The sequence below is a fragment of the Oculina patagonica genome, chromosome 2, assembly GCF_052425735.1.
Source record: "Oculina patagonica isolate OP01 chromosome 2, crgOcupat, whole genome shotgun sequence".
Taxonomy (NCBI): domain Eukaryota; kingdom Metazoa; phylum Cnidaria; class Anthozoa; order Scleractinia; family Oculinidae; genus Oculina; species Oculina patagonica.
In genome coordinates this window covers 7,881,121-7,902,882 of record NC_135759.1, presented here as the reverse complement: position 1 = coordinate 7,902,882, position 21,762 = coordinate 7,881,121, and the positions used below count along the sequence as shown (strand labels likewise).

General features: G+C 38.9%; 1 protein-coding gene and 1 pseudogene across 1 annotated transcript in view; both read right to left on the bottom strand.

Moving 5' to 3' along the window:
- LOC144642922 (pre-mRNA-splicing factor SLU7-like) overlaps positions 1 to 21,762 on the bottom strand; it is a 28,649-nt gene that overhangs the window by 5,210 nt on the left and 1,677 nt on the right. The window contains exons 2-14 of the mRNA XM_078502026.1: positions 21,318 to 21,380; positions 20,910 to 21,000; positions 20,727 to 20,807; positions 19,834 to 19,934; positions 19,024 to 19,087; positions 12,836 to 12,904; positions 12,679 to 12,755; positions 11,863 to 11,908; positions 11,473 to 11,570; positions 1,653 to 1,720; positions 1,056 to 1,195; positions 634 to 690; positions 435 to 477 (exon numbers count right to left, since the gene is read on the bottom strand). Coding sequence (XP_078358152.1) covers positions 435 to 477; positions 634 to 690; positions 1,056 to 1,195; positions 1,653 to 1,720; positions 11,473 to 11,570; positions 11,863 to 11,908; positions 12,679 to 12,755; positions 12,836 to 12,904; positions 19,024 to 19,087; positions 19,834 to 19,934; positions 20,727 to 20,807; positions 20,910 to 21,000; positions 21,318 to 21,380 — 998 coding nt within the window. The remainder of the gene's footprint in view (positions 1 to 434; positions 478 to 633; positions 691 to 1,055; positions 1,196 to 1,652; positions 1,721 to 11,472; positions 11,571 to 11,862; positions 11,909 to 12,678; positions 12,756 to 12,835; positions 12,905 to 19,023; positions 19,088 to 19,833; positions 19,935 to 20,726; positions 20,808 to 20,909; positions 21,001 to 21,317; positions 21,381 to 21,762) is intronic.
- LOC144642899 (uncharacterized) lies at positions 2,607 to 8,004 on the bottom strand (annotated as a pseudogene).

Genomic DNA, 21,762 nt, shown 5'->3' with positions numbered 1-21,762 from the left:
TGGGCAACTCCCTACCATTTTTGGAGAGTTCAAGTCCAACGAGGACAAGGTATTAATTTCTGGCTTGGTCCTGACTACAGTTAGGGTTTCACAGCAGCAACATAACGCCACTCAAAATAATTATTGTGAACAGCTCTCTCTCTCTCTCCCCCCCCCCCCCCCTCAATACCACCACGTCCCAAGCCTGGTACAGAAAGTAGGTTATAGAGAACTGAAACTCTTCCTGTCCAATTCTGAGGAGAAGGTAAGCTCAGATAATATTATTGTCATAGCTATACATATTGCTGTTTAAGATCGTGGTTTTCAAGCATTAAGACATGAGACAGGATAAAGTGGATCCAGTGACACAATCAAGCTCAAAAACGTTATCCACATTTGAGTGTAACTTCTTACACATGATAGGTGCAGTGTCTATAACATTATGTTCTATCTACCTTTAATGACTTTTCCAGTTCTTGAGTATTCTGTATAATGTTCCTTGGGAGAAAAGAAGAAAAGGATTTTTTTTTTTCAATTTTTAAAGTAAGATTTACCTTAATTGGCATGATTTAAGACAGGAAGTTATAATTTTAGCTTAACATTGTTAACCACAGAAATTTGGATAAAGTAACTAGCAAGTTGTGTGTAACTTACAGTCTGTGCCAGCAACAACTCTTTAGCTGGAGCATTCAAGTGTTCTTCACCTCCGTACTGTCAAGAAAAACACAGTAAACTTTGTTAATGACATCTAATTAGAAAGCCAATGGTAAAATGATGAAAACACCTTTAGCTTGTACAAGTTCATTTTTTATCTGCTGTACAATAAGGTGGTTCTAACTTAACGTCTGTGGATGAAACCCCAGTGTGTGAGTGATCATTCAAACAAAAGCTGTTGAGCAGCACTTTCATGTGGTGCTGTTTACTGTGCAAATTGGTTCTAGCTTTCAAGTCTGTGAAAAAAAAGATAAAACCTGTGTGTCTCCATTCGATTGACAGACCTGGTAGTACACAAGACACTATACAGAATTATATTGTACCTGAAAATTCTAAGTCCCCTTTAGTGTTTGAATCCTTACCTTATCAAGTACCGAGAGCTTCTTGTCTTGCTCAAAGTCGCCTTTCTTCACCTTGTATTCTTTGTGTAGGAGTTCGAGTTTGGTGGGATCTGCTTGAAGATGGACGTCAGCTCCTTTCTCGTAAGCCTCCCATGCAAACACTGGTTGTAAATAACACAGAGAAATTTACTTATAAATACAAATAATTTTGTATGCAAGCAATCATCAAAGATAGCATAAATAAACCACTTAAGTGGGAACTTTTTTTTTAATCCTGCCCAGTTAACTGGATGCCATGCAGGGTGAGAGCAATGGAGAGCTTGAGTAGAACTGTGGAATAAAAGCAGAACTTAGCGTGTCTCTTGAAATGGCTAAAAGAATAGCATAAGACCAAAGCCACAAGGCCTTATCCGTTTCATGGCAGAAAGAGGACTTAGATTCCCATCTGTTGGTATTCTAAAAACACACCCTCAACAGTGTTGCTGAGTAACAAATGTTGTGACTGTTAACAGTGGAGCCGAAAAGCTTAAAAGGGTCTTATAACAACAATAACAATAATTATTTTTATTAAATATAATAATTATAGTAACAATAATAACAATGATTCATTGATCTTACTTTGTGTTTGAGCCATCTTCTGTGTGTCTCCAGAGAAACGAACAAAGTTATCCCCTTCATAGGTGACACTGAAACAGTCACAAACAATCACACAATTAAAACTTGTACCACTACAATACACTGGTACATAAATAACACTGTCTTATATTCTTGAAAACATGCTCTCCACATGGCCTCCATTGCTTGACACTTAAAGGATAGCTGTTTGTGCTTTTGTGTTGGATGAGGAATGCATGAAACAGAAAAAAGGTTCTCACACAAAACGGGAGTCTAGGGTTTAATTTAGTATACAGGGAGTCAGGTCACATGACTTGTTTTGAGGTGATTCCTCAGAAATAAAAGTTGTCAAACGACTTTTTGGAAACTTTCCCTGAATGTTCCCTACCAAGCACTGTTTCAAAAAGTAAAATAAAAAAAGATGTTCCACCTGAACTGTTTCACCAACTGGTTTGTGGAAAAGACTAAGTGAAATACTGATCTGGGTCTCAATAATTTTATTGTGAGATTTAGGCAAAGTTTGACAAAAGTCTATAGAGGCTGAGCACACGTTCAATTTTTCATTCAGTGAAAAGAAATTTAGGCCGATTTTCTGGCCGTGCAAGTGAGAGCTGCTCGAGTCAAAAATGGCTCAAACGCAATTATTTTGTTAATAAAAATGTGAATCACGCAGTTCCGAAGACATTATTTGTTAGTTATTTTAAAGATTGTTATATTTTATGTGTATTTTGTTCATGAAAAACCAATTTCAAATGGAGTTTGCAAGGAAATTGTATTTAATTTAGAATAAAAATCAGCGAAAAGATATGACGTTTCGATGAATCGCGGTTCATCATTATCAAATTCAGTTTTTCACTGGTAAATCACTCAAAAGACAACAAAAACACCAAAACCCAGCACAATAGCTACAATAGCTAAACAACAAAATTGTAAGTATCAATCAAAGATGGATTTTAATAAGTAATAATAAAAATCTTTATTGACAACTTCTGCGATAATTATCTATGTATCTATGATACAGTCGTTAAAATGAAATGCAAAATATGTTCTACAGAAAATGAATAAAAGCTGAGAAGCATTCAAAATTGGAATGAGTGATTTAAAATGCATCATCACTATTTCCCTCGCATCTTGCCATCCAAATCCCCATGGTTAAATGCAGGGGGGGGGGGGGGGAGAAACGAGGTCTGGGACCGAGTAGCGATGCTCTCACAACTTGCAAAGCGATCAATTCACGATGTAGTCAGCGGTTTTTGGACGATGATGCAACAGGCAATCTTTTCCCGCGAAATGGAAGCTGCTATGTCGTGGAATCACTTATTATAAAGGGGTTCAATTCTCTTAACTAAAAATCTAAAAGCAGCGTGTTTAAATCCGAAAATTTCGTCATCGTCGTGTAGTTTTAAGAACGCAGAATTTTGTGATGCCGTGCTACTTTTCAGTGCTGAAATGCAAATGTTTGACATGTTTGTACCACGATTTTCAACTGGCCCACATGGGGATTGTAAATGAAGTAAAACAAAGAAAGACCAAGTCAACAAACAACCTCAAACAATAGAGCGGCAAGAACAATAGCTCCGACCAGCGCGGGAATATTCGATCGCCACGTTTTCATTACCATTCCAGTGATGGTTTTATTTCATAACAAACACCACATATTGACACCAAGAACCTTTCTGGAGAAATTTTCGCTGCTTTAAAGACAAAACTTAGAAAGTCTTTTTTATTACTACATATATAAAAAAAATCGAACTCTCTCACTGGTCCCATGTTGTTTTTATTTTGGCAAGTTCACAAAGAAAGGAGCTGCTCATGCGCCTTAGAGACATCCGCTGACTACCGCCCCGATGATTGCTTTGCAAGTTGTGAGAGCATCGCTCAGATTTCATATAAGAGAATGTATGGGAAGTTGCTTCCCCCCCCCCCCCCTGGTTAAATGCATAGACAAACAGAATTTCAATGTGTGTTTTTTTGTATTCAAACTGTTCCTGGAGCCCAACTATTTGCCAACTTTTAACTTTTTCATGCCACTTAAATTATCAGTCAATGGACAGTCAGTTATACTTTATACATTTGTATCTATCTACCACATAACACTGGTCTAGATATTAATTATTTTTATTACTGGTAGGTCTCACATGAATAACCCATTAACCCTCAATACAACTATAGAAAAAATAACAGGAAAATGCCTCTAGCCCCAAACACAACAATAGCAGTATATATTGCTATTTATTATATAAACATCAGTGAAATACCAGGAAATCTTTCGCACGAAAAAATCATATCTTCACAGGTGAAAATAACATGTTATTTTCACATGTGAAGATATCGATTTTGAAACATTTTCTGACAAATTTGCCCTGTTTCAATGCTGAATGAGCCAAAGTAAATCGATATTAAGTCGAAACATCTTTGGATCTTCCTCAGCAATCTTCGGAATTCTTCGGAAATTTTCGGAAAAGTTCGGAAAATGTTCGGAAACATTTGTACGACCTTCCGACAACATTTTGCAAATCTTCGGAAATCTTCGGAAAATTGTCGGCAATATTCGGAAAATCGTCAAAAACATCGTAATTAGTAGGTTTATATAATAAACAGAATATTACATGGTTGCTTGGAGATATGAAATTTATCTTCTCGTGTTCAAATCGATATCCCATGTAATATCCTCTATGTACACTAGAGGACTAGTAGAACTATAAGCTAAGTTATGACAGCTACCACACCACCCTATTCAAGATCTTTCCACTGATAAAGGACTAGGCCTTAAATATCTTTAAAATAACTGTACACTATAATTTTCATTGATTCACTGCCTTATTTGCATTCATTGATCCAATGTCTTCACAATTAAAACAGCTTGTATCCCAGTTTCAAATATTGAAACACAAGTCTTAAACTACCTCTAGCAACTACCAAATGAATATGTCTCTTAACCTACTTAGTTAAACTGAGTATCTTTATCAGATATCTTGATTAAGACATTGATAATAATTTCTTGACACGTAGCTGAGTCAAAACTCAGGTGATGGCAAAATTTACCCCCTTAAAAAAAAATTTCTTTTAATCTAGGTTTTAGTCATAGTTAGTCAGGTAAGTGGTATAAAATGTTTTCAATGTCACCACGTCTTCCAGCTACTTGTACATAATGTTGATCACAAATTGTGAACAGTTTAATCAGAAGAACAATGGAATGATTCAAATGAGATAAATTCCAAATCTTGCAGGATCACCGCTTGGAGTTAAATACTTGATAGGGTTTCTTCTAACTTTGGAAACCCTTACTGCAATGTCCAAAATGAAATCAGGAGCAAACTGTTGGAAAAGATTTTGCTGAGGAATGAAATAGTTTGGCAAATTGTGAGCTACGAGATAATGCAGCAAATCATCCAGCAAATCAAGCAGATGCTTCACAAAATTGTTGGCCTTCCAGTGTGATGGTGGGAGTTTCTCTGCAGCCAACAACACTATGGTTTGCATGTGGTACGACTTTAACAGTTGTGGCCTGTCAAAGTGAAGTTCACACAGAAATTTCAACATGCGCAGGCAGTCTGTAAGCACTGGGTTGTCTTCATTTAGTTTGTTAAGAAGAATGTTTTCGGCTCTTGCAAATGAGTATTGGAAGAACATGCCATATAGCGGATCTTTTTCAGAAAGACTTGCAGGTTGTTTAGGTACCAGATGACAGCCATAACTTGTGACGTCTTTGACAGTGTCATTGTCAGGCCACTGTCTCTGCCGATCAGGCCATGCTGCTGCACAAGAAGGCCACTGGACGTGTCTTAGAGACAAGACATAATCAATTGTAAGGTACTTGTCAAAGTAGTACACTGTCACTGCAGGACCATTTTCTTCAATCTTTCTCACAGTGATGCCATGATGCTTCAGATTTTCACGCTCCAAGCTCTCCCCCTTTGCCATAAGAGACTTGTACTGAATGTTCATGTGCAAAAAAGACAATAGAATTGGCCATAGGAAATTTGCTTTCATTCTTTTGGCAGACAGATAGTACTGTGTCTTCCCTTCAGTGGATTTATGTGAAACAAAGCAGAAACTCCACTCTTCAAGTGCTGCCGGGATTGTTTCACACCATGGCCCAATGAGGGTAAAACCAGGAAAATTCATTTTGCTCCCATGATCTTGCACCATTTGGAAAACAAACTTCTTGAGTACCAAATGGTAGTCTATCTCAGGCTGTACATGGATAAAGGGCACATTTAAGTCCTTATCATTGTAAGCAGGAGCTACCCTTAGCTGTCTTTGCATGCTGCCAGTTCTTAGCATTTTGTAGCTGTAGATGTCAGGGACACTGTTCAGTATGTCAAAGACACCATCGTCTTGGAGTTTTGTCTCTTCTAGTATTTCGTTCAGAAGACCAACCAGTTTTTCATCGTACATGTTGTGGACACCAAGATCTATCAGGCTCATGTGTATATGGTGCAAGTCCTGCCCTGACACCGGGTCAGTTCCATCTGCTTGGTATTGGAATGGCCTTGCAGTAGGAGATTGTTTGAACTCAGTGCCTGGCTGCTTGGTTGTATCTGGTTCAAGTTGCACTGGCATCTCAATGTACTTGATTTCTTCTTCTCCCATGTTCTCCAACTGTTTCTTCACATATGCTGAAATTTCCTCTTGTTGATAAAACCTTGGCTCTGTTTTGTGAGGCTGGGACACATCTTCTGTGTATGGAATCTTTGAGGTGGATGGTGCCTGTGGTGAATCGTTCTCTTCTGGCTTTTCCGTAGTTTCTCCAGTATCTGCCCCTTCACATAACACATGCTTGTCTTGGTAAGGAAACCTTTCTTCGTCACTTGAATCACTTTTGGTATTAGCAACATCATTTTCTTTGAAGCCATCTTTCAAGTTCACCCCTGAATTTCCAGCTTCTTCTTGCTCCTGATCTCCTGTGATGTCATGGTCACCATTCTCTACAGATGTGGTCTCCAGTTTTACTTCGTTGGTTACCAAGGCAGCTGCACTTGTGTTAGGGTCAATTTCTGCTCTACTGGTCTCCATACCAACCTCTCTTTTATTGTCAGTATCTAACACAACGATATCAAATTTTTTAGTTTTATCACTAATGTTGCCTTCTTCTACACTTTGCTGCGCCAATTCTGAGCTGAACTCCTCATTGTTGTGCACAAAATTTTCATTCTTCTCTGGACAAGCAAGTCTTCCGATTTCTGTCACGCCTCTGGCAGATTCCCTTTCATTGTTGCTGGGCTTTTGTTCACCATTTTTAGTAGTGAATTCCTCTTTGTAAGAAGACACACCCTTCTGCGCTATATGATGCTAAACCTTGAAGCAACACTGGGGCATCAACAGTACCTTCCATTTTTACAAATTTGTTCAAAGCCCTTGCTGCTGCGGCATCATCATAAGGGTCGCCAATCTGTATCATAGATACAAGCAGCTCAACCACCCCTTTTGCCAAGAGGGCATCTTGCAAACCCTCGAACCTGCTCAGATTCTCAATACATTTAGCAACATCCACAGCATACACACCGTGATAGTTGAGATACTTATCTCCAGCGCTTACAGACTTTGTGAGGATGTCAACAACAAAATCTAAGCAGCTTTCCTCTGCAAGCAAGTAAACACTTGTTTCTTCATCTGCAACTTCAGCTGCTATAATGATGGCCAATGATTTAACTAATGTTGTCAGTTGTTCAAAAGGTCCTTGATAACTGACAAACACATTGATGAGAATCAACACAGTGTCACTGAAGTTTTGCAACTGTGCTAAAGCCAAAGGGATTTTTGACAACTCCACCAAAAAGTGGATATTAGCAAGAAGCATTTTAAATTGTTCCGGCTCTGAGTTAGGCAAAACTAAGACATTGAGATCTTTCAGCAACAGCTCAATTACCTTAGTTGAGGCAATGTTACCAGCAAATGTTTGACTCACGAGTAGTTTAGTGAGAACTTCCGTTACAGCAACATAAAGAGGGCAAAATATGAGCAAACCAGAAGGGCGACTTCCTTCTTCTAAAATGTCACTCGTGTTTCCATCTGATTGCAGAAAGTAATTGGCCTTGATTAAGTAGCGTTGGAAAACGAAATGTCCGTCACCAGTAGCAAGATTATCAGCGACGTTTTTGAGAGACGTTTTGGTGAGTCCGTCGAGGATGTCCTTCACTTCGAGTAGTGTCGAAGTCGCTGCTTGCATACACGATATTTGTATCGAAAGATCGTTGCGTGGAAGTGCGCTCTGAGCTTGTAAAGTCTCTTTGAGAATACGCAGAATCCTTTCTGAAATAAATCTGTCGGATATTGTACTTTCCATCATGGGAACGTCCTCTTTTACTAACGAAAATGTTGATAAATCTTTTGCTTAGAGCAGCTTGTGCACTTTCGCTTTCAAGAAGAATGTTTTGTTTTACAAGGCAGGAAGTCTCCTCCAGTCCCCTGATTTGTCAAACGGACCATTACCGGAAGATTGGATTGGACTGGACTTCGCTTGTCTTGACAGCGGATTTCAACAAAAATGTACCAGTTTTTTTTTCTCAGAATAGGCTGCAAGAAGTGCCTGCCTTTTCGTCCTAGATTTTCTTTGAAAAAGAGAAAAAGGGAGACGTTTTTTTCCCTTGTGCTCTTATTTTTACGGAAGCTGCAAAAAAGCGTTTTTTGTGGACAAAGGGAGACAATTTTCTATCATGGCTTCAAATAAAGTGGAGTGAAGTTCAAAGTCATAAACGAAGAAGAGCAACGACTGCATAAAAAACTCTTTCATCTCAACTGAAAAGCAACGATTCCTGCAGTATTTTTTTTAGTGCGCAATGAAAAGGATAGCCAACTGAATATGAACACCGAATGGAGGGATTAATAATTTTCAGAACCCAAAGTGAACAATACCCTTCAAAACACACAAGAGACATCGAACTTGACTGAGAACAACTGAGCAGGGCTAAGCCGTAACATTTTTTGGCACTTAACATACCTTTTTTTACGACTGGATTTTTAATTCAGGAAGTTAAGTAGCTAGCCTTGGTGGTTGGTCCATCAGCTGTAAACTTTTCATTGCAACTCCGCTGACCAGCAGAGCAGCCGTATAAAGGCGGCATTTTAATTTAAATGGGTTTTCAAGAGAAACAAGAAGCAAAGAAACAAAATATGGCTGGCAATTATGTGTAGAAAGTGATCGACCGCCAAAAAAGTGGACATTTAGAGCGTTAGCCATTAATCGATCTATGACTTTCGTGTAGACCGATCTGTACAGCTAGCGTCGTACATGAAGGAGTGCGTCGAGTGCGTCGCTGCTTATTCGCAAGAAAATAAAAAGCTTTTCAGATGTAAAAGCACAAGTACATTTTTACCTGAATCAGTCTATATGTTCTGATATATTTATTTACAGCATTACATGTATAACTTAACAGCTTACATGTAAATGCTTTTATTCTGCAATGCATACCTACGGTGCGATATACCTAATAAACAAACTATTTCAGTGCTATGGGTTAAAAAAAGAAAAAATCTGAACCCTCTGGGATTTGAACTCATAACAACTCGATCCACATCATGATACCTACACGAATGTGCTTATCAGACATGCTAAGTCATGTGAGACAAATATTTATACCATGCCATAGAAAATACAGCCAATCAGAATACAGGAAAGCCTTGTATCCGTATTCAACCCAACCTTCCCATGTGCGCTGGGACTGTATTCTCGACAATCGTTTTTCTATGGCATGGTATAAATGTTACACAACACTTCTCGTGGTATACTATGGAATTCCCACTTTCACTTGTATTTTCTTGCATACACACTCGCCTAAAGGCTCGTGTGTATCCGAGAAAATACTCGTGGGATATTCCATATTACCACTCAACGTTGCATAACAGGTATATATTATATCAATGTTATAGACACTCCGCCGATTATCTGTTATCATGTTTCCTTATTACTGCTTTTTTTAATTGCATCAAAGAAATGTTTGAATCACCTGCTGCTCGTATATTTTCAAGGAATGAAAACTAAACGTTAAACTTGGTGAAAAAAAATTCAGTCGTGGCTCTAAGAGCTCTTTGATATTTTACATGTGCATGTTTTATTCAAACTTTCTCTTTTGAAATTACAACTTCCTGTAACCCAGTTCAATCGGTGTATTTATTTAAAAAAAACTATTTACCAGCCAGTGCTGCCCTATAAATGTGGAGTTGAGTGGCAAGAAGTTCAGGATTATAGACAATGCCTAAGCCATTTTATTTTTATCACAGTGAAAATGTTAAATGATTATTTACCATTAAATTCTTAGCCTTTTGAAATCAATTAAAAATTTTTTACAATATTTAAATTTCAAAACTGATCTTATTAACCTCTTCCTTCTTTTCCATAATTTAGCTAAATGGATTTTCGTTTTCATTTTTCTCCAATCACTTAATAAAATAATTAAAATTAACTTTTTTTCAAATTCATCCACAGTCTATGTTACATCCACACACTAGGGCTGTGATGCCTGATTATTTCCAGTTCTTGATTGACAAACCAGTTCTCACGAGCTCCAACTCATCTACCGTAATAATTTCGATTTAAATAGCGCCCGGGCGCTTATTTACTTTTGGCACCTCAAGGGAGGGCCCTTATTCGAGACTGGGCGCTTATTCGAGACAGGACACTTATAACTAACAATAAAAGAAACTGCAACAGTAACAAATTGTTGAAAGTTCAGTTACTTTTAAAAGAATTGTTCATTTTAGCAGTAAATATATGTACATGTACGGTATGGTGTATGTTCATGAGTTTATATATTCAACGTCAATGACTTCAGTAGGGGCAGTTATCCACAAAAGGGGCGCTTATTGGAGTAGGGGCGTTTTGAGAATGGGGGCGCTTATTAGAATGGGAGCGCTTATTGGAATAGGGGCGCTTATTGACAAAAACACATTCGAAGGGGGGCGCCCCAAAACTGGTTTCTCTTTCCCAAACACTTCCTCTAAAACAAGTTTTGTTATCTTTACAGTTACTATTTCAGGCCAAACTAGTTTGCAACATTCCTTGTCTAACAAGCTTGTATAAGTATTTGTTTATATGTCAGTCCAGCCCCCGATTTTTGAAATTAAAGTTAAATAACTTGATGAAGATGTGTAAAAGAACATCCAAGCAAATTTTCAGGTCTGCATATTCGTTTTCCCAATCTTGCTGTCTTCTATAAATTATATGTATTTTTTTCATTAAAACAAAATAATTGGCTGCATAGAACAATTTTCGGTTGAATGTCATTAGCACTCTGACCGATCACAAAGGACACAAACAATCCAGTGAACCGATCAAAACTTGAAACAACTTAGTTTTAGATTTGTTTTGGTTTTACTTGATTGGTCAAAAAGTGGTTAAAATGTTTTAAACCAATCATAAAGTGAAGCAATACAAAATCAGAGCAAATGCAAATAAGTTTCAAAACTCAAGTAAATATTGCTATAAATTCGAGATTAATTTTTCACTAAATGCATTTTTTCCTCAGCCTCATTATGTAGTAGATAAAATATTCGCGTCCGATCTGTATGGGCGTTTAAATAAGTTTCACTGTAAACGGCCATACAGATCGGACGCGAATATTTAATTCTACTTGTGAAATGAAAACAATAAATTGAATGCGTAGTATTGTTATGCGAATCAGTAGAGATCTGTATCAAAAGTTAATGAATACGAATTAGCTGAGCAGGAGTTTGTATCAAAAGTTAATGCTATTGTTTGATTTGTATTGGGGTTTACAGTTGTGTACATGTGGTCTGAATAGTGTGCTGGGATTGGTTTGCACCCTCATGAATAATTAATGAATTTTACAAGCAAATATAAAAACTCAAGGCAAATTCTTACTTGTTTGCAATTCCATCTTGCTCCTTGAAAGGGTTGTCTCTCATTGATCTTGTCTTTGGATCGTAGTATGCTGAATTGGGGTCCAGGTTGTGTAGATACTAACAAGTAGTAAGAGAATTTCCTTATTATTAATAAAAAAGTCAGCAGAGAAAGGAAAAGATTTCCCACATGAAAATTGCATGAGGAAACTTTATACAGCTGCCCATTTAGCTAGATGTCATTTCCTCTGCCGCTTGTGCTGCAATGTGGAAAGTGTGACCCCCCCCCCCCCTTGCTGCCTCTGTACCTCTCCCCCTTGCCATCCAGTCCAAGTCAACCAAAAACAACAATGTAAAACTATGGCTGCCGCAATAAATTTGTTAAGGGGGCAGTTGAATATAATTATTATACCTTTGCAGTGTCTTCGCGAATTCTCAAGTTCCTCACTGTTGTTCGCCTAAACATTAGAAGGAAACCAGACATATACAAATTAATATAATTTATAGCATTTAAGCCAATCTGTATGATTGATTCATTTCATAGCTCAGATTCACTGACAATAATTATTTAGTTTTTATAAAATAATATGAGTAAGTGTAATTATTACACTTTGAATCAAGGAGGATCCTTCTTAACTACCAAATGAATTTGTTGGCACTAAGAAAGGTTTAGAATTGTCCTATGAAATTAATTTTTGGAAACCAGAGCTCCTATGGATAAGGTTTTTGCTCAGGTTTGTCCCATTGAAGAGTCTTTCAAGAGCTTCAATTCATAGCCATTTTTGACAAGTCATGTGACCAACCATGCTTAATGCTACGCATGGGTTTTATGACATTCATATTATTATAAAAGTTATGATGTACACTGTAATAAACACCCATATCTCCAGACTTTCTTCAGTACTAGCATTCCTTTTCCACATGTAAACAGTAAACCCAAATGATTCATAGAATTATAAAGAACGCTATGTTATAATGTCTGATACTTAAGAAAAATTGGAACTCTACCTTCTTTCCTCCAAGTTTTAGGTAGTTTAAATTCAAACATGTGGTTTGGGGCTAGTACCAGTTATGCACATGCAATGTTAATTTTTTAACAGAAGGTCTTCCCCCCCAAAAAATTCACAATTTACTTTTTTAAAGTGTTCCAATGCAAACACCGTCTTCAGCTGCTCCAGTTTAAGGAGGACCCCCTTAAAAGTTTGAAGCTCATTATAAACATGCTCACCTTTTTGTGTCAAACTTCTGTCCTGGCATATCAGCCCTGTCTGCATATTTATCTTCATCTTCACTGTCTGGTTCATCCTATAAAATAATAAAATTACAAATATTTTAACCCAATTATCGTATTCATCAACGACCTGCTACTTCTGGACAATATTTACCATGACTTCAGGCTTTTTTCCTTCTGCTAATTCCTCCTCCAGCTTTTCTGCTTTCAAATGCTGTTTGGCCTAAAAAGACAATGTGTACATGATTGTATAAGTTTAATTTTCCTACGGAAAAAATTTTCCTACGGAAGGGGAAGGAATTTTTGCTTCAAAAAAAACAAGTTATGCCCTGAAAGAAATTTCCATTCTTGACAAAAAGTGATGTGATGTTCAAAGTGAAAAAAATCCTAGAATAAGTAAACTTGTCTAATGATAATACCTTTAGAATCAAACCTTTTTCATACACTTTGCCCTTAGTACTAATGGTCGTATCAGGCAGTAAGTAGGCAACATATCCGGAAAGTTTGGTTAAGCCATTATAAGTTGAATTTTGGCAAGGCATGGTCGAGTCAAAATACCCATGGCAAGACCAAACAAGCCTCATTTGCCACAAATGAGAACCAAAAAGGTAGGATTGAGTAGTTACTGAAACCAATTTTGACCAAAAGTTGAGATAATTATCAGGTCAGTGACTAGATACATGTAGGACATTGATCAGGACAGTACACAAGGCCTCTGAATGACCAATTACAATTTTGGTTACAGTAAATAACAATACAGATATTAAGAGAACTTTCCTGAGTGTCTCGAATTTATGAGTTCGAGTTAGAAATTTCGAGTTTGAGTTAGAGATTTCGAGTTCGAGTTATGGGGTTACATTTTCCTAGTTGGTCACGCATGGTGTCACCCTTATCACCAAATGAAAGCTAACCGCAAGCAAATAGGAACGAAACTAACCGCAAGCAAACCAGAGTGGAGCTAACCGCAAGCAACTCGAACTCGACATTTTAACTCGAACTCGAAATTGTAACTTGAAATCGAACTCAACTCGAAATTCTAACTCGAACTTGAACTCATGAAATGAACAGACCGAACTTTCCTTTGGGCTCTCTGATTTACTGTGAAAATAATACTACAGCAAAATGAAATGAAAGTTGAAAGCAACAAAGAAAACAAAAGATAACTGCTTTCATTGTTATGGTTAATACCAAATGCACATTTTTTTCTGTTTCTAACAAACCAACTTAACTAACCAACAAAAAGGGGCCATGAATGGTCAATCAAAATTTTGGTAGTGCTCACAAAATTAGCCTTTTCCTCGGAATGCTCACAAAATTTAAGTAGGTGCTCGCTTGCTTGAGGTCGCATATTTTTACAAGTGCTCACATGCTCGGTTTTTAGTGGAGGTAGCTTTTTGAATTTAAGCGCTTATTGTTTGCAAGGCTAACTTTTGTCAATGCTTGTGCTCGCAAATAAAAGTGCTCTGCTCGCATGCTCGTAGGCTCGATTTCCAGCCGCTTTTTCGGGAAAATGAGCCCGCGGTCATCCCCCCGAAGACCGGACCCGAGAATTGATAGAATATGATAATGTATGCAGTTACGGAGGACTGTGATTGGTTGACTTTAATTTATGCAGGCTTCGTGTTCCCGCCATGTTGTTGTAAGTTCGGTTTTCGATCGACTACTCGCTCGATGCTTCATGCTGTTAAAGTGTTCAGTTTAGATTAAAAGTCCTACAGTTGTGGCTCTGGTTGGTTTAGTTTTAACAGGTTATGGGCCCAGGACGTTGAGCTATTGCTGTAAGAATTTCAGGCAATTTTGCCGTAGAATTAAATCGTGGAAAGTTGTGTGGCATGTCAGAGATGGCGGATCGCGACACGATGAAGATTGAGAAACTGAACGGGAAGAATTACCAGTCATGGAAGTACAACATAAAGCTCGTACTAATGGAGCGTGGATTGTGGGGATTTACTCAAGAAGGCCAAGAAAAACCGCCGGAAGAAAGTGCATCTGCTACTGTGAAAAGTGCTTTTCGATTGCGATCTGACAGAGCTTATTCGTTGATTGCTCTAAACGTCGAAAAGGATTTACAAATTCACATCTCTTCGATCACCAACCCGCTCGAAGCATGGCGAACTTTGCAAAAGCAGTTTGAGTTTGTGTCGGTGACACAGATTGTCCGTTTGAATCGTAAGTTCTATGCAGCCAGCATGAAAGAAGGCGCAGATTTACAGGAACATTTAACATACATGACTTCGCTTGCCGAGCAGTTGCGAGAATTGAAAGAGGAAATCTCTTCGAAGAAATTTGCCACGGTTGTGCTGGGAAGTTTACCCGAGTCGTACGATAATTTCTTAACGAGTTTAAACGCCAGAAACGCTGAAGACCTCGATTGAGAGAATGTCAAAGGATGTTGATTGAAGAATTTTTGAAGCGGGCAGAAAAGAGCGAGAAACAAGAAGACAACGCGCTTTATGTCAAAAGAGAAGGAAGATATCAAGCACGTGGTGGATTCGGAGCTGGTCATGGTCGAGGTTCTCGTTTTTGGAAGAAAGATACTCCGCCTCGCTATGATGATCGTGGAAATCTCAAAGGAGTCACATGCTTCAAATGTAAGAAGGATGGACACATGGTGAAGAACTGTCCTTTCAATAACAAGCCAGATAACAAGCCGAACACCGCCAGAAGAGAAAGTTCAAACATGGCCGAACTCGAAGGAGTCGCACTCATCTCAAGTACGATGAATCGGTCACATGAATGGTTCATTGACTCGGCAGCGACAAAGCATATGACAAACGACAGAAGTATTTTGGGGAACTTTGTTGAGTACCAGCAACCAAAGAATATTTATCTTGGAGACAGCACAGTGATTCATGCTCTCGGCGAAGGGAAGGTAAGACTTCCAACAGTAAACAGTTCTCATGATGTTGTTCTAGACTTGCACAAAGTGTTGTTTGTACCAAAATTGACCAAGAATCTACTTTCGGTACCTGCAATGGCATTGATGGGAGCAGAAATTCGCTTTGATAAGGACAAATGTTTGATATTGAAAGACAGTAAGGAATTTGTCATTGGTCATTTATTGTCTGACAAGCTGTACACAGTCAATACCATCGAGTATGCTCAAGTTTCAAAAACTGACAGTGCACAATCACTTGAAGTTTGGCACTGTAGATTGGGTCATCTTAACTACACCTATGTGAATCAGTTAGTGAAGAAAGAAATGGTTGATGGCCTGAACTGTGATGTAGAACCCCAGCCCCAGAAGGAATGTGAAGCATGTGTACTTGGAAAAATGCAGAAGAAGCCCTTTCCTAAGCAGAGCCAACACAGGGCAACCAGACCATATGAGATTGTACACAGTGATGTATGTGGCCCAATGCAAGTTGAATCAAAGGGTGGTAGTAAATATATGCTAACATTCACAGATGATTATTCACGGTACACAACTGCTTACTTCATCAAATCCAAGAGTGAGGTACTTTCAAAGTTCAAGGAATATGTCAATTCCGTTGCGAAACATACTGGTCAGCAGATTATGAAACTGAACATTCTGGCAGAGGACGATGTTAAGGTCCTGGAAGTGATAATGGAGGAGAGTACACCTCGAACAATTTTGCTAAATTCTGTGGTGAGAAAGGAATTTCACACGAATTCACTGTTCCGTACTGTCCGCAGCAAAATGGAGTTGCTGAGCGGATGAATCGCACAATTATGGAGGGAGCAAGATCAATGCTCTACGAAGCTAAGTTACCACTGGAATTCTGGGCTGAAGCCTGCAGCACAGCAGTTTACCTTCACAACCGAAGCCCCACAACAGCGTTGAAGGATGAAACCCCATTTGAGCGTTTGTTTGGTAGGAGACCAGACATTTCTCATCTGAGAGTCTTTGGCTGTGTGAGTTACGTGCATGTTCCAGATGGTCAGCGGAGAAAGCTAGATGCTAAATCTCACAAATCAATTATTTTTTGTCGGGTATCCTCCTGGTGTCAAAGGGTACAAACTGTATGATTTGGAGAAGAAGAAGTTTGTTGTGAGCGGAGATGTTCGATTCTTTGAACAGAACTTTGATCGTTTTGATGAGATCAAATCAAAGGATGCAGTCCAAACAGACATGAGAAGCATATTTCCGGATGCAGATCCAAAAAGTGAAAGTGTTAAGTAGCATCCCTTACATGAAGAACCTGCAGTTCAAGAGGATGTTGAGCCTCCAGCTCAGAAAAATGTAGAACCTGCAGTTCCAGAGAATGTTGAGCCTGCAGTTCCACAGATTGTTGAACCAGTGGGAGAACCAAATGAAGAAGCACCAGTGCGAAGAACATATGAAGATGTTTTCATGGAAGAAGTTCGAAACCTCCCACCAGTAAGAGAGCAAAGAATGCCAAGTAAATTCTGTGATGAAGATTGCCTACTAGTTGATTCAGAGATTGATGAGCTGAAGACAGTTCAAGAAGCATTAAATGGTGAACAGTGTGTCCAATGGAGAGAAGCTATGGAGTCAGAGTACTCGTCTTTATTAAAGAATGATACATGGGATCTAGTACCTCCACCTGAAGGAAAGAACATTGTGGGATCTCGCTGGATCCTGAAAGTCAAGCGCGATGAAGATGGTGGTGTAGATCGTTTTAAAGCTAGACTTGTTGCACAAGGATATTCTCAAGTGAAAGGCGTCGACTATGACGAAGTGTTCTCACCAGTGGCCCGATACACTTCAGTGAGATCGTTGCTTGCGTTGGCTAATGCACATGATTTGGAAATACATCAAATGGATGTAAAAACTGCCTTTCTGAATGGCTCATTGGACTGTGAGATTTACATGTCTCAACCGGAAGGATTTGTTGATCCCGACAGACCAAACCATGTTTGCAAGCTGAAAAAGAGCATTTATGGACTTAAACAGTCTGCTCGTTGTTGGAACACTACTCTTGATGAGTATTTGAAATCTGTTGGCTATCGCAAGAGCAATGCTGATGGATGCATTTATGTGAAATCAGTGAAAGAGCCTAATGGTCACATCAGTTTTGTGATCTTGGGTGTGTATGTCGATGACATCATTCCAATCTCAAATAACCCTGCGTTGCTGAAAGCAGAGAAAGCTGCACTGTGTGAAAGGTTTGAGATGACTGATTTTGGTGAGATCCACTATCTCCTTGGTATGTCAATCAAGCGAGACAGAGAGTCCAGAACATTGACAATAAGTCAACCCAACTACCTGGACAAGGTCCTCAAGAAATTTGGAATGGAAAACTGTAAACCTGTTTCTACTCCACTTGAGCCTGGTAGAAAGTTTCAGCAGTTATCACCAAGTGATGAGCCTTTTGATGTTCAGACCTACCAACAAGCAATTGGATGTCTGACTTACATATCAACGGCGACAAGACCAGATATTGCTGCCGCAGTTAGTGTCCTATCACAGTATATGTCAAAGCCAAGTAAGGATCACTGGATGGGCGTGAAACGTGTTCTAAGATACCTCAAAGGAACTTTGAAGTATGGTCTAAAATTTTCTGCTCGAGAAGAGAAACCAGAATTATTTGGCTACAGTGATGCAGATTGGGCAGGAGACATTGACACTCGCAGGTCAGCATCAGGCTATGTGTTTCAGATTGGAAGTGGAACTATCAGCTGGTCAAGCAGGAAACAACAGACAGTTGCCAAGTCCTCCACTGAAGCTGAATATGTTGCTTTGAGTTCAGCTACACAGGAAGCTGTATGGCTACGCCGTCTACTGAAAGATCTCGGGAGACAGATGGATGCCCCAACTACCATCTATGAAGACAATCAAGGTGCCATTGAACTGGCAAGGAATGCCAAATTCCATAACAGAACAAAGCACATTGACATTTGTCATCATTTTGTTCGTGAAAGAGTTGTCTCAAATGAGATTAGAGTGATTTATTGTCCTACGGGGACATGATAGCGGACATCATGACGAAGGGACTCCCGAAATGCACCTTCGAGAAACTGAGAAACCTGTTAGGTGTGCGTGACATTGTGTAAATACCGTTATCTAGCTTCAGGATTTTTTATTTTGTTATTGTAACAGCATATTATCAAGTGGGAGTGATAGAATATGATAATGTATGCAGTTACAGAGGACTGTGATTGGTTGACTTTAATTTATGCAGGCTTCGTGTTCCCGCCATGTTGTTGTTAGTTCGGTTTTCGATCGACTACTCGCTCGATGCTTCTTAAAGTGTTCAGTTTAGATTAAAAGTACTACAGTTGTGGCTCTGGTTGGTTTAGTTTTAACAAGAATACGGCGGAAATCGAGCCTAGCATGCTCGCAAAGACCATTAATAAAATATCCCTACAAATATGTGTGCCTGGTGACCTGCAAAAGTTTGAAGCTTTTTAACTTACCATTTCCAACTTTGCATACTCCTCAACAGTTTTTCTGTAGTCATCATCATTGTAACCATTCCATCTAGTAAACAGTATTGAAAAAAAAAAAACACATTACTGTCAATATGACAAACTAAAGCCAGAGTGGAGGCAGATGGGTGGGAGTGCTCTTCCACCCATGGCATCCTTGAAGGCAGGCTTTTAGCCAGGATTTAAAAAGTGGCAGTCCAAAATTTTTTAAGGCCTGACTTTGTCCCCATAGGAGGGCCTGAGGAGCATACAAGGTGTTTTTCTGCAGTTATCTTTTTCTACTAAAGATTTCAAAATTTGCAGAAAAAAACCTCTGTATACAGTTATTCATATTAATTTTCACAGAAAACTGGCCGTCCATAGGACTCCTGGACTCCCACCTGGCTAAAAGCCTGCTTGAAGGTAAGGTTAAGTCTGCGTTCCGAGCCTAGTGGTCCATCATGCTGGAGCTTGTCCAGGTTTCTGTAGCATTCAGTGACTAGTTAGGAGTGTTTCTACTCCAGTTGGAGAGTAGTGCTATGAGAGTTTCTTGCCCAAGAACACAATGAAGTGCCCTGGCCAAGGCTCAATCCCAGACCACACATTCCAGAGTCCAGTACACTCACCATTACAGTAGGCTACCAATCCCATATACTATAAAATGTTTTTTTCTTAAAAAGTGCTGAAATGTTGTCTCATTTTGAGAAACGTTCGAACAGAAATAACCCCTTCATCAGTCGCAAAGTTCAAATTGCCAATCCCATATCCTTGTTAAAGGAGATGAAAAATAATACTAGAGACATGACTATTGACTATTACCTGTCTCTTTTCCCATCATAATCAAATGAAAGTTGTGGTTGCATTTTTTCATCAGCTTTAATATCATCACCAGTGAACTTAGCACCGACTCTTCTCGGTCTCTAAAAACATAAAAAGTCACAAATCTTAAAAAGGACCACAGCTTCAACTGTCCCTCTATTACACACTGGTTTTTCATGACTTTCCAAAACAGATCAGAATAGCATGTTAGTGTTCACACCTACATGATAATAGGAAGTACATGTATAAAGCTCTCCAACCGCTTTGCCAGTCTAGTGAAGTTCAACCTACAGTTGGTATTATAGGATCGTCAAAGTTTTTCCATGCATTTTGTAATTCTGCATAAGCTTTTAGTCTTATATCCAATTTCTGCAAGTATTAATGGTGATGTGGTGTAATTTTTGTCAATTTTTTTATAATGTATTTGAATTATTGTCATGTGCTTTTTACATGAGCCTCTGGCTCAGATAGAGAGGGCAACCTCATCTTGCGCCATGACTTAAAAATTAAATAAATTGATTGATTGATTGATAAAGTGCTGTTGTATTGCTGTGTGGCAGACAAAAGTCTGCTTCAAGCCTAGTGGCCCATACAGGCCGGAGCTTATCCCGGTTTCCGTAGCATTAAGCGACTAGGAGTATTGCTACTCCCCCCTGGATGGGATGCTAGTCCATCGCAGGGTTACTCCCCAGCAGTAAATTCTCCAGTACCCATTTATACACCTGGGTGGAGAGAGGCACTGTGAGAGTAAAGTGTCTTGTCCAAGAACACAACGCAGCGCCCCGGCCAGGCCTCGAACCCGGGCCGTTCGACTCGGAGGCGAGCGTGCTAACCATTAGGCCACCGCCCCTCCCACTGTGTGGCAGACAAACCGTACTCTTAATAGTGAATACCTCAAGGCAGTGTTTTTTCTTGTGAGTCATTGCTCCACAGTTTTCACAAGCTCCTTTCCTGAACTTAGTAGCTGCCGGTGCCTAAAGATAAAAAAATTCTCTTGAACATGAATGTGAACTAATAATAATTATTTATTCCTTAATTATCAGAATATATAATACCATTCTTTCATTGAGACTTACTGCAGCTTGAAGTCCTCTGTTATACCACTCATTTAAAGCGGAAAATTGTTTCTGCTTTTCTTCTTGAGGCCGTTGATGTTTCAAGGTTGGTCTAAAAAAATAAAATCATTCAGGATCAAGATACAACTCCTTCATTATGATTTCAATGCAATTTGTGTACATGTATCATTATGTAGCAACATGTATGTTGTGGATAAGTCTTTATTTTTGGTTTAGTTTTTATATTTGGTTTAAGATTTTGTCTACTGTCTCATAATCTTAAACAACGAGAAATAAAACTTAAACTGGTTTGAAAATGTTTTACCAAAGATAAAATTAAACCCCTACAGCTACCTTTTACCTATCTTGACCGGGCTAGTTAAAATAAATTAAAGATCTCTGAAGAAGAATATAATCTTTTATAATTACCTTGAGGTTCCATAATACCATGGAGCTTGAGAGATATATTGTGGAATATGAGGATTGATATCCCTGAAAAAAAAAATGAACCAAAAAATTATTTATCTTGCAGATAAATATATCTTTTATTTAGTACAAATCAAGGTTTTCCTCACTTTCATTCTTTGACACTTTTCCTGTACATGCAGGCTGTGAGGTGTCAGGCGCATTAGAGAAATGGTGCGACCAAAGATTAGCAATACAATTTTCACATTAAACTCATCAACAATAGATGAGCTTGGGGATGGTGCCTGGAAAGATGGTGAAGCCTCGAGCACAAAAGCCGAGAGCATAGGGTAACCATGACAACCCTGTGAGCGGCAACCACCAGGTACTGTCACACTGCATACACAGTGGAACCATGATACTTACCTCATACTTACCAGAGAGGGAGGGAGGGCAGGGAGAAGACGCC